This window comes from Euprymna scolopes, chromosome 23, assembly GCF_053919585.1.
Source record: "Euprymna scolopes isolate OS-2025 chromosome 23, ASM5391958v1, whole genome shotgun sequence".
Lineage (NCBI taxonomy): Eukaryota > Metazoa > Mollusca > Cephalopoda > Sepiida > Sepiolidae > Euprymna > Euprymna scolopes.
Genome location: NC_136504.1, coordinates 66257576 through 66270285, shown reverse-complemented (window position 1 = coordinate 66270285; position 12710 = coordinate 66257576). Strand labels below are relative to the sequence as shown.

General features: G+C 36.8%; 1 protein-coding gene across 13 annotated transcripts in view; it reads right to left on the bottom strand.

The window, feature by feature from the left end:
• The window catches only part of LOC145245959 (3',5'-cyclic-AMP phosphodiesterase 4C-like), a 1213142-nt gene that overhangs the window by 402983 nt on the left and 797449 nt on the right, over nt 1-12710 (bottom strand). For 12 of the 13 annotated variants that reach the window (XM_080107731.1, XM_080107732.1, XM_080107734.1 and 9 more), the window contains one exon: nt 1888-1995. The exons of the other annotated variant lie outside the window; for it this stretch is intronic. In XM_080107731.1, the coding sequence (XP_079963857.1) occupies nt 1888-1995 (108 nt within the window). The remainder of the gene's footprint in view (nt 1-1887; nt 1996-12710) is intronic. 13 annotated transcript variants of the gene reach the window in all.

Genomic DNA, 12710 nt, shown 5'->3' with positions numbered 1-12710 from the left:
AATATGAATGTCAATACACACACACAAAAAAATAAAATTATAGAAGTATAGATATTTATTTTGTCTTAAATTTCATTTTATGTTATGCTCCACCCTCATATGTTGAGCTTCTTATATATATCTCACATATGCTTCTCAATGGGAATGTAACTCTAGTGACGGAAATAATGAATTACCCCTAGCTATTCCATAAAAATAATTAAATGCTTTCAATTATCAGTATTATAAATACAAATAAATATATTGGTAAAAGCGATATAATTTTTTTTTTTTGTTTACTATATTCAATATTCAACACAACATCAAGAAAAACACTCATATATATATATATATATATATATATATATATATATATATATATATATATATATATGTAACATCTGAAAGAAAAAGGACAGCACATGTAAACATTTTTTTGTTTCAAGCAAATCAGTATTTTTGGTACATACGTTCCACACTAGTTACTCGATTGGTGATATTTCATTTCTATCAGCAGAATGGCTTTTATGTCGCTAATTTTTTAGATGAGGATTGATAATTTGTATTATTCAAACTACTGTTCTCATCTTCGATATTATTCTTAAAACGTTCCACCTAATATAACCTTTGACCCGTGGCACAACAAATCAAAGTGCTAAATAATAATCAGTTTTAGATGACAGTCTTCTGGAGAACACAATTACTTCAGACTTCTACACAGTTATAGCTGACAGAACAAGAACAATCTACCCTATGGATTAAATAATATTTCCGATATTTTGTACAGGTTCTTGAATTTTGACTGGAGATGGATGCACACAAAGGTTATAGGTTACACTGGCCAAAACGTTACAAGAATACCATCCAAGATGAGAACAGTAGTTGGAATGATCAAATACAGAATAATATTTCTTTAGATTTTTTTTTCATTCTTTTTATTAAAAAAATTAATTTTTTCTTCTCGTTAATTTTTTTTTTTTTTTACAAAATTATGTTTTTTCTCCATTACTTATCTTTGTTTGATTTACGTGAAGTATTATTTATTTCCTTTTCGGGCGGTTAAAGCACAAATTTAAGAGAAGTTTTGAAAACCGATGCATTAGAATTACACTTTGATCTACAAAAAAATGCCAGATAACTCCATCAGGAGGGTGCCCTTAGGCGATTAGCAATAAATTAACTCCCCCCCCATCTCAAAGAAAAAAAAGTAAAGCCTGGGAGGTTGGACCTCCTAAGATTGCATACAACTATACCTGAGCCTGACAGAAACAAGGCCACTACATCCTTAACTGGTGTGAATAACACCTACTCATGCCAAGAATGATATGGAGTATTAGCAGTGGTTAATATAGGACATATTTATAGAAGATACACAAGCCATCAGACTGATCAGGCTGAAGTATAGCTCTGTTTGGTTTTGGACATCGAGGAGGATATTTTCCAAACATTTTTATGCCACTAATCACTTGAAGTGCCCCCACCGTGGAATACCGACAGGGTTCCTGATCACAGCAATTTTTGAGACCACCCAGAATGCACGCTTTTGGGGTGAGCTGAATTTTCTACATTAAACCATTACATCAACTTTTTTGGGGTGGGGGTGGGGTAAATATTATGTCTCCGCTTAAGATGTGAGACTTCATAGATTATGTTCACGTATGTTAATAAAATAAAAATATTTTGAATAAAAAATGATTAAAATCAAAGCGTGTTGTAGTTTGTTTATAGCATTGTTATTATATTATGAAGTTGAATATTTCTGTTGTCAAAATGCATATATCCGGCATTAAATATAAATGTAAATTTTCGGGGGGGGGGGGTGTTCTTCCTTTTGTTTCTTTTGTTTTTAAATGACGAATATTAAGAATAAGTTTAAAAAAAAAAAGAAAGAAAAAAGCTGTGACTTACCTTTCTTTTGGCAAGTTGACATTGGTTAGGTTTAGGTAATTATTCCGTACACTGCGTAGACTGGCCAAAATTTGGGCGAATGGTGTTACGATCAAGTCCTCTGAGTGTCTGGAAGAAGAAGAAAGGGAATTTTTGCTTTTATTACGAGGTTCTCGACGCAGTTTGGACAGCCAGTTGCGCGATTTTCCCTGGCTGCCTGATGATGAAGACGAAGAGGTATTATGGTTAGGTGATAGGTACTGCATGTTCACGGTGATCACAGGCACTGTGAGCGTGTCCAGGTCGCTGCTACCGCTCGGGTGGCGCCGGCGGAACAGGCTTCTACTCCTGTGGCCGCTCATCCATGCAAAGGAAAGGAAACCAATTGAGGGATGGTAATGAGTAGAACGGTCGCGCACTTGGTACGCACCGCTGGTTTCTTCTGTAAAGAGGCCGGGGCAATGCCGGTCATAAGTAATTAAGGACCTCAAGTTACGGAATTGAAATGAGAGCGAGATGCTTTGCTATAATGACTGTTGATCTGCAACATGATGAATATTTAGGAAAGATGCTGGGCGAATTAGTCTCTTTTTTTTTTTTTAATTTTTTTTATCATGTGATATTAACAAATAAAGATACAGCCGATTCAGATACGCAATTTTATTGTAACTAATAAATCGTTCTGGTATGGCTGCTTTAATGAAACCTATCTAATGACAGGCTCATTAGTATAACTGATAACGATTACAAAGGAAATTGTAGTTGATAGCAAGAATTCTTGTTTTTATTTTATTTTATATATACATATACAAAAATCACAGACTGGTTTTATTTATTTATTTTCTGTTTGTATTAATATTTTTATATATATATATATATATATATATATATATATATATATATATATATATATATATATATATATATATATATATATATAAACTGATAATTAAAAATATTTTTCTTTCTCAGAAATCAAACAAAACGATTATCAACATTGGAAAATCGAAAGAAAAGCTACCAACTAAATAATTAAATAGTAATTACAGTAATAAGATTTATCTTTAAAATTATGTTTTTTTAATCAAATTTTAAACTAACAACTAGCAATGATAAAATAACATATTTCGTTTAAACTTAAAAATATTTACAAAAGAATAAAATCATATAAAGAGAAATGTATAAGAAAAAGACTGGATTATAAATTTTTGTTTGTTTTGTTCTTAAAAAGCACCGATGGTAGAAAGATGATCATAAAGAAGAATTTTGTTATTTTTTATTATTTATTTATTTAATTTTTTTTTTTTTTTGGTACTAAGTTATTTCGGTAACAATTTTTTTTTTTTTAAAGAAAAATCAACAGTTCAGTTTCAAAATAACGGACAACAACATTCATAAACAATGACATCTTGAAAGATGGTAGTTTTGCTATGGTTTAATCCAAACAGTTGTAAATCCGTTCCTTTTTGATTGGAATAATTTCCTCGTGTGACAGTTTAGAAGAAACGCTGCAAGATCACAAGAAGTCTTTTGGCAGGTGAGAGGAACCATGTTTTTGGCTTATACTGGTTTTCTTTTAAACAAAAACAACTATGCCAAATAATGGTACCAAGAATATACTTTATAGGAACACAGTAATAGAAGGATACTGATGATGATGGTGATGATGGTGACGGTAGCGAGTGGGAGAGATAAGCAAATAAGTAACTAGGATAGCAATAAATAAATAAATAAAAAGATAGAACCATTTAAAGAAAATAAATAAAGAATAGTGACAAGGAAGAGTAGAGGAGGGTTAGTCGGAATGAAAATGGTAGTCACAGTCTTGAAGTGGTTTTTGTAATAATCCAGGAAGTAAATTCGTGTTTGTTCTTTGCTTGTCTTTTGGGGATGCGGTAGTTTTATTTGTTGTTGTTGTTGTTTTCCCCCCTTTTTTCTTCTTTTTTTTCTTCAAGGCTATGATGAAGTCAGGCAGCATGTGTAGGACATGTAAGCCTTTCTGCTTCTTCGACCTGAAGACTCTTCAGAAAGACGACAGAGAGAGAGAGAGAGAGACAGAGAGAGAGAGAGAGAGAGAGGGGGGGACTTAAACAGAAAGAAGATGGTGAGACGAGGTTGCAATGAGAAGAAAATAAGATAGGGAGAATGAAGTGGAAGGCAGAGGGAGATGAGGATATATCTGTAGAGAGAGGAGAGAGCTAGAATGAAAATACTGAAAGGGAGAGAGAGGGAGAAGAAGGTATAGAATATACTGTGTAAGATGGAGGGTTAGCGTAAACCAAGTCAGAGAGCGAGAGAGAGAGAGAGAGAGAGAGAGAGAGAGAGAGAGAGAGAGAGGAGGCAGTGATACGAGAGTAGGTTTGTAGTTATCAGATTTTCCGTGGAAAAGGCATTCTAACGTCTCTGCTATTATTTTGTTGTTGCTTTGCTCATACAGCATATTCTTCCCATGTCATGTGTTGGCGGCGGCAGTGGTTGGCACGCACGCACGCACACACACACGCACGCACACACACACACACACACACACATTTTCGGATCTATCTTTGGGGTAAATCTTAGATTTCTTATGGTTTCTGTTTTTTTGGTTATTCTTGTTTATTATTGTTATCTTTGAACAACCTAGAATACAACGACATGTGGTCAGTATAGAAATGCACTAGGCAACAGTCCGTCAGTCACCCTAGCAGTACAACAACGTGACTGTAGTGTAAAAAGAGTATTAGTAGTGATGATGATCACGACGGCAGCATAAGACCATCAAAAATTTAGACTAGACTTTCTTTTCATTCACCAACGACAGTAATAGCCACTAAAACGGGGGGGGGGGGGGGGGTCAGTGGGCATTGACTTGTACTTTATACAGGAGTCACGTACGACGACGCGAAACTGCATCAATACATAACAGAGGCAGGGCACTTGTTCGAGCTCGTCGTTCGATACATAATTGTATGACATATGGCAATGAACGAAGGGATGGATGAATAAGAGTTTTTTAAGGAGAGAGAGAGAGAGAGAGAGAGAGAGAGAGAGAGAGAGAGAGAGAGAGAGAGAGAGAGAGGGGGGGAGAATAAAGGTCTAATTCGTATATTTTTCATGTGTGGGTGTATGTTGAATGTGCATGCTTTTATTTTTAAATGTATGCTTTTTTAAAAATTGGTTTATTTCTTAAACTCACATCTGATTGCTTTTATATTTACATCAGATATTGCTCTATTGTTACTACTTACATCAATGACAACACTACGTATACACAGGTGAAATGCTGCGAGAGCGATAGAGGAGAGGAGGGGGGGCTGTTTAACTTGTTTACTCTTTGTTTATTATGAAACTAAGTGGTGTGTAACATGACTAAAGGGCATTCATTTAAATATATATATATATATATATATATATATATATATATCAGTTAATGATTACCTCCAATTTAAAAAAAACAACAACAACAATCAGCATGGTTGTTTTTAAGTCAAATGATAACAAATTTTTGTCGAGCCATCCACTTAAATAATAAAAAATATTTTAATGATCATTTCACACATATTTTCCAATCCTCTTAAGGTGCTGTTCCTGTTCACCTCCAATCAACAATTTCATTAACCCTTATCCCCGAGTAGACTTTGAGCCTCGATAATCTGTGACTCATTAGTAAACAAACACAAAGATCAAATCCGAAGAATATATAATTTCCCTCATCCTCTGCAGCAGTTGATATAAAAATTAAACTTTCAGATTCAATAAAACAGAGAGGGATATTTCTTTATTTTGATATATTGGACAACCTCAACCCCGCCATAATATCTTGTTGAACAAAATCGAAATTCACTTTTCGTAGCATTATAAACTCTCGCAGGCTTTTTGGAGGTCACAAGTAGCAGCGTCTGTCTATTTGTAACAAGGTGATACTCTCGCCGAGATACAGCGTTCATTTTTACCTGGCACTACTGACCATAGGGCTTATATCAAAGTGGAGTATGTTTCGGTTTCATCCTGAGTAGCTTTCCTCCCAAACATTACCTCCTCCTGCAGAAGAGTAATTGGTTTATTGTCTGTCGCCTGGCGAGTTACGGCAAATTTTTGAACCAGTATTTATTTTCATTATTTATTTTTTTAAATTTGCCCCCTCCCCATAAACAATGCATACTGCCACTAAAGCGTAAGGGGCTACTGTGATTAGGAGTTAGATTTATAGGGGACAGTTTAAAAAGAGAATTGGGTAGATATGTGTTTGTGTTACACCAGGAAATCGGTAATGAACACAAATTTCCACTCTTGGAGGAGGAAGCAATGCCTGGGAGGAAACACTTCCTAGGACTGAGCTGGATTATTCCTCACTCCAACAACGATGATTCACATGAATTAAATTACCAGAATGTTTTCTTTTTGAATTGTGGGAAGCTAAATTTTTCACTATGAACCGACCTCGTGTCATATCCATTTTTAGCAGGGAGAAAGGTAACACAGTTTTCATAGCAAGGATACTTTAGTTTTCTATTAAGTTTTAAAGATGACCCTTCTTCAAAGGACAATTTAGCAGCCATCCGAATTACACCTTATTACTCGAAGGAATTCACCGAATAAAACTTCTTAGATCATTGAAGTGCGGTTGAACCTGATCAGTACTAGAATGGGTAACCATTTGAGGATAACAAGTGGGAGAGTTCTAACTTATCTGGGCATTGTTTTCAGTCGACCTGAACTTCCTGCTGTTAGAATCAAGTAGTGCTTATTCTAGAGGTGTGGTTAGTAATTGAGCAACCCTTGCTGCACAATTGGCACCTTACAGGGGTATCCATTGTCTTTTGAGACTGAACAGAGGCCCGAGAAAGAACTTTCAAAATGTTTATAAGTTTTTGTTATTATATTTAACTAGCCTGGGTGTCCGGCATTGCCCGAGTGTTTGGAGGTGTGTGTTGAGAAAAAAAAAAAAAAAAGTGGTAGTAGGCAGGCAGGCTCGAACCCATACTGCAAAGGAGGAAAGAATGTGAAAAAAAGCGTGATGTCTTTGCCGTTGCACCACCAAACCGAAAGTCGCAAAGGTTTAAATTAAGGCTAGTCAATCAAAAAGAGGGGATAACTTTCGAAAATATCGGCGAAAAAAGCGACCCCTCCTTGTATAAAAATGCCCAGTTGAGGGTGAAGGAATTAATGTTTATAGTCAATTTTTTCATATTTATTGTCTGAAGAGTGGAGCTTTAAAATGATACTGATCTCGTGAAAATCCGTTGCCTCCGTCGAAAGTTTTAGGCAGTCATACAAACATACATACAAATGTATGTTTGTATGACTGCCTAAAACAGACAGATAAGATTTATATAAGAGATAGCACACTAGATTTTTTTTTTTTACATAAGCATCACTACTTATCAAAGCCCGAAGGCCACTCGAGGATAAGAGTCGATGTGATTATAGTGTAGTAAACATAAGTAGTGGGAATTTTGTAAATTGGATTACTTAGGGGGGGGGGCGGTTCATCAAGAACTTGTTTACATTGGACTTGAAGACAATCAGATTATAGTCAGCTGGAAAGCAGGTAATCGAAAGAGAGTTCCACAGGCGTGCAGTTCTAAGAAAGAAGCTTTGTTTATGGAATCTACGTTTAGGAGTGGGGGAAATTATTGATAGCAATTTTGGCTAGACGGGTGTTTTTCGTGAAAGTTTGGCAAGGGGAACCAGCTGAGCACTTGCCATGAAAATAACGATAAAGCAGAGACAGGCTCACAACGTCTCTTCTGTGGGAAAGAGGTTGCAGGGAAGTGAAAAGGGCATCCCCCACTGCGCTACAAAGTATATTTTGAACTCTGTCAAGGCAGGATAAGCTGCTTCTAGCAGCTCCTGCCCAGATGTGGCAACAATACTACATTGTTGGCGGTACCTGGCTTTTATATAGGTAGAGAATTGCATCAGGAGTGAGATATCTACTGGAGCGGTAGTAGGATCCTACCATTTTTCCAGTGACCTTGGCAACAGACTTGATGTATGTGTTCCATAAATGAGTAAAACTAAATGTTCCATTTCAGGTCAGGAGTAAAGGTGAAGCTAAGAAGCTTTTCAAAACATGAAGCCTCCACAAGACGAGAACCATTCATTTCAATCAATGCCAGATTGGCATCAGAGCGTAGATTGTGTAGAGATAGAAGCTTGGCTTTAGATGCATTAAAAGTAACCAGCCACCTCTTTCCTCATTGTACGACATGCTCAAGATCAGAGGAGAGAAAATCAGAGAGAACTTGGCCGTTTACAGTCTTTGATGTGCTACCATAGACTGTAGTATCGTCAGCATAAATGTCTACGAATGATATAAGGATGTGATTTGGAAGATCATTAATGTAGATTAGGAAGAGAGTTGGGCCCAGGATGGACGCCTGAGGGACTCCAGCATTAATACTGAGAGCTTCTGATTTCTGCCCATCAACCACTACTCTTATGAACCTATCAGAGAGAAATGATTTAATAATTAAGACATTTCCAGCTATACCATAGCTGGAAATCTTGTGAAGTAGACCTTTATGCAATACCTTATCAAAGGCCTTTGATATGTCAAGAGCAATTGCCCTAGAGAGGAAGCCTCCATTGAGAGATTTGCTAATCCTATGAGATATAACTGTAAGCACGTCTGCTGTAGATCTAGCTGAACGGAAACCATACTGCACGTCACTAAGAAGGTTGTTTTTGCTGAGATGGTTGACTACTTCTCTATTTAACACAGATTCCAGCAATTTACTCATGATGCACAGGAGACTTATTGGTCTGTACTGAGAGGGAGATGAGCAATCACCTGAATTTTTAAATACAGGACATACTGATGAGATTTTCCAAGGTGTTGGGAAGCATTTCTCCTTAAGACAATGCTTTGTATAGGTGCTAGTTCTGGTTGAAGCTTTTTGAGCACTATAATTGGAATGCAGTCAGAGCCAGTTGCTTTACTGGAATCAAGGTTTTTGATTAGCTTGGCAACATCACATACAGATATATGTATGTCGCATAGCATGTTTTCAGATACACAAAGAAATACTGGGGGTTGGCGGTTTGGTCATAAAGGGTAGAATTAGCTGCAAAGAGTTTGGCTTTGTCTGATGCTGACGAGATTTCCTCAGGTTCATTGATGATAGTTGGGATAGAGCACATGCTTTTGTTCAGGATTCTGTTTGCTATTTGCCAAAACTGGTGGGAATCAAGCTGCTGTTCAGCTACTTTGGACTTGACGGACTAAGCATACAACTCTCTCGCATTCTTTATTACTTTCTTACAATGGTTGCTGGCAGTCCTGAAGGTGGCTTTAGTCTCAGTACAGCTATTACGTTGGAAGCAATGGAAAAAGTGATTTCTGTGTGCAATGGCAACAGCACATTCTGGAGAGAACCGCAGCTGGCTGTTAGATTTTTGCTGGAACTTTTTTTAGGGTATGAAACAGTCTATACCTATAATTAACCATTTCATCAGGTCTGATACTATAGACGACACATCGTTTTTAAACATGGAACGCAGAGGTAGATCTGATATAAATATGCGGAAGCTATCGATATACTGTACAATAAAGAGGTACGTCTGAGGACCTATTACATTTAATTTTTATCTTAACTGATACAACAGAGTGGTCGGAAGGTCCCAATGGAGACAGAACGGAAGATGAAGATAGCTCAGGGCAAGTCATGAGAAAAAGGTCTAGGAGACTTGCATACTGGCTGTCAGTGTCAGGGACACGGATGGGTTTATGAACAATCTGAGTGAGATCATAAGCAATGGAGAAATCGTGAGACAGAACCTCGTCATCGGTCTTTGTTTGAGTGAGTTAATCATTCCACATTGTGAACATTGAAGTCTCCACAGACGTGAATGTTTTCTGAGGGATATGCAGACAGGACATGGTCAATTTTATCAGATATGCTTTTAAAGATAGTAACTCCACTGTTGAAGGGGCGATAGAGTGCAAATATGAACGTGGTAGTGTGAGCCAGTGCAATCTGGAAGCACATATAGGGTAAATTAGGATCTTCTCTGGAAATGTCCCTGCTACATGGAAAGTCGTCTTTAATGTAGGCACATACTCATTGCCCATGGCGATTTTGAGGGTCAGGTTTAGAGGTTAAGTTAGAGTATCCTTTAATTACGAACTCATCTAGGGAAGTAGTCGGTCCAATGCCAGTCTCGCATAGGAATAATAGGTCAAGTTTAGTCTCCTGTAATAGAATTTGAACCTCTGGAAGGTTGAAGCATAGATCCCTGATGTTGGAAAAGGAGACATGCTAGTGGGGGTCTATGTTAGAAGTTGAAGATCTGGGTTTGATCGAGTATTTTTTTCTAGAAAACCTTTCATGATTGGGATTTTGGATTTGTGGAATAGGTCGACAGACTTGCTTAAAGCAGGGCAGAGAGAGAAAGTAAGAGAAATTTCCAACAAACAATAAAAAAATAAATAAAAAATTTGCAGTCGTTAAGCAAACTTAAATCCGTTGATCTAAAGTTTAGATTAACGGATTTGTCAAATCTTAACACATCACTCAAGTTCTGAACCTACTTAAAAAGATAACTTTTAAGCAAAGTTCGACTTTATTCATCAACACCCCAGAAGGAGACTAACTCCAACGTTTTTCTTACAATTCGATGCCATTTTTGTAGAAAATTTGTCTTTAACCTCAAAACATGTCTCAGTTTCTGATAGCGCTTCATCGGTGGAACCAAATCCCTTTCCTTGGAGTATTCTTTTGAAATCTGCAAGCATCCACGAACCAGATCTGGAGAGTAAGGTGTGGGCAGAAGCAATTCGAAGTGCAATTCATGTAGTTTTACCATTTAATACAATTAACATGCTCTCATAAATTCTAAACTTTTGTACTTGACATTCAACCTACGTGCAAATGCTTTCAGTCGCTCAATATCTTCGGCTTCGATGTGTGTGTTTACTGACCAAACAGAGAAAGAGAGAAAGAGAGAGAGAGAGAGAGAGAGAGAGAAAGAGAGAGAAAGAGAGAGAGAGAGGGTGAGGGGGAAAGACACATAGACAAAGAATGTGTGTTCGTGTGTGCGTGTGTTTGTCTAAGTTTTCTTTAAATTTTATGTTATTATTAGTACAATAATCGTACTACTACTATTAATAATTATTATACTTTGACATGACAGGTGTCAGCTTTGGATATGGGGGAGGCACATATTAACTTTTACCTTTACTTATTTCAATTCATACCCTCACTACTTCGCTAAACAAGCACATCACAAAACCATTTACTTCTATATAGAAGGATTTCTCTTCAATTTTAAGAGAAAAAGAGAAAGAGAGAGAGAGAGTACATGTATGCCTTTTGTATATCTTCGTGATTTTGTATCTATTTCTCAATGTCCAAAATTATTGTTTTTATTTCTTTGCTTTTTACCTAAAACTTCATTTTCCTTAGCTAGTATTAATGATGAAATGATAAATATTTATTGATTTTAAACTATCAGTAATTCTCCTACAAGTGTAATTTTACATTTGCAAAAATATATGCACATATTGCATTTTTTTTTTTGTGAGTACTCGATTCCCACTCACAAAAGCAACTTTATATTTAAAAATTTAAAAATAATTAGAATCAGGATTGAAAATTGTATTGGAATCGTGAAAAATGTTAGAATCATCCTATCACTACAAGCCAGTTTACAAGGATTTCTCCAAGCTATAAAATACAGAAAGAGAATGTGTGTGTGTGTGTGTGTGTGTGTGTGTGTGTGTAGTTACTAATTCCTATGACTATTTAACTTCTTCATATTCGTAAACTTTTTCTTTTTATTAGTGGTGTTAATACTACTACTGCTGCTGCTAATATTGCTCTTATTGTTTAAATAATAATAATACAATTACGTTTGGGGTTGGGGAGGGGGCAGTAAGATTGAACAATATACTCCTTAGTTCCTTCATTGTTATTAATGTGTGGTTTTCATTTCAGCAGCTGACTGGCCTTTAGCTATCTAACTCCCTTTCATCGAGTCCACGGTCTTGCATTCGAATATGGCGCTACGATGCAAGAGTGATGCTTGATGGAGACAGTTCTTTACTGAGGCTGATATCCCGGACCCTGACTGTACTCAATACACTCAAACCTTCATGGAAAACCGTATCACTGAGAAAACTGTTCAACTGATGTCCATTTGAACAGTCTCGGTATTCATGCTCTTGGCGACAGACTTGCTGTCCTCGCTCTTGCCCAAACCTATTCTCCAAAGATAGAGCTGTCTGTCATTGCAAGTTCCACAAGTTTCAAACCTCTCACTGTCTCAATCAAACTCCCCACTGTCGTGGTAAACATGATCCATCCTCAGTTCTGAAGTTTGTCATTGATTGGGAAGTGTACAAGAACGTTACAAACATACCTTCAACACAGGTTCAGAACCCTCTATACAGTTGTTGTGAGGATTCCGTACAGGACAGTGTCCGTTTTTCAGCATGCTAGAAGATGAAATTCTTGAGGTAATTAGGACTTTTGTTATGGTATGCATTAACCCTGCTGTCCATTGCATAAATTTCGGTAACCTCACTCAAGCTGAAAATGAACCTTTGAAGGATTTTTAGTTTGTATGCGACCACTTGCAGTGGATTATGAATTTGCTTGTCCTAGATGCCATTTTGACATGTCTTCGATCAACATCAAGAACCAGTTTATCCGTGGGATCAACAATAAAACTCTCCAAACAGACATTTTTGTTAAGGCTAGTCAGTTGCTGGCCATTGAAGATATTGTCAAGCATGCAGAAGTCTTTGAAACGGCGCTCAGACCAGTCTTAGCTCAACCAGTCAACTGATATTTGTGCTGTTAGACCAGTTATCGCAGAAACAAGTCTCGACAACCCAAATCACTCCTGTCAATCAA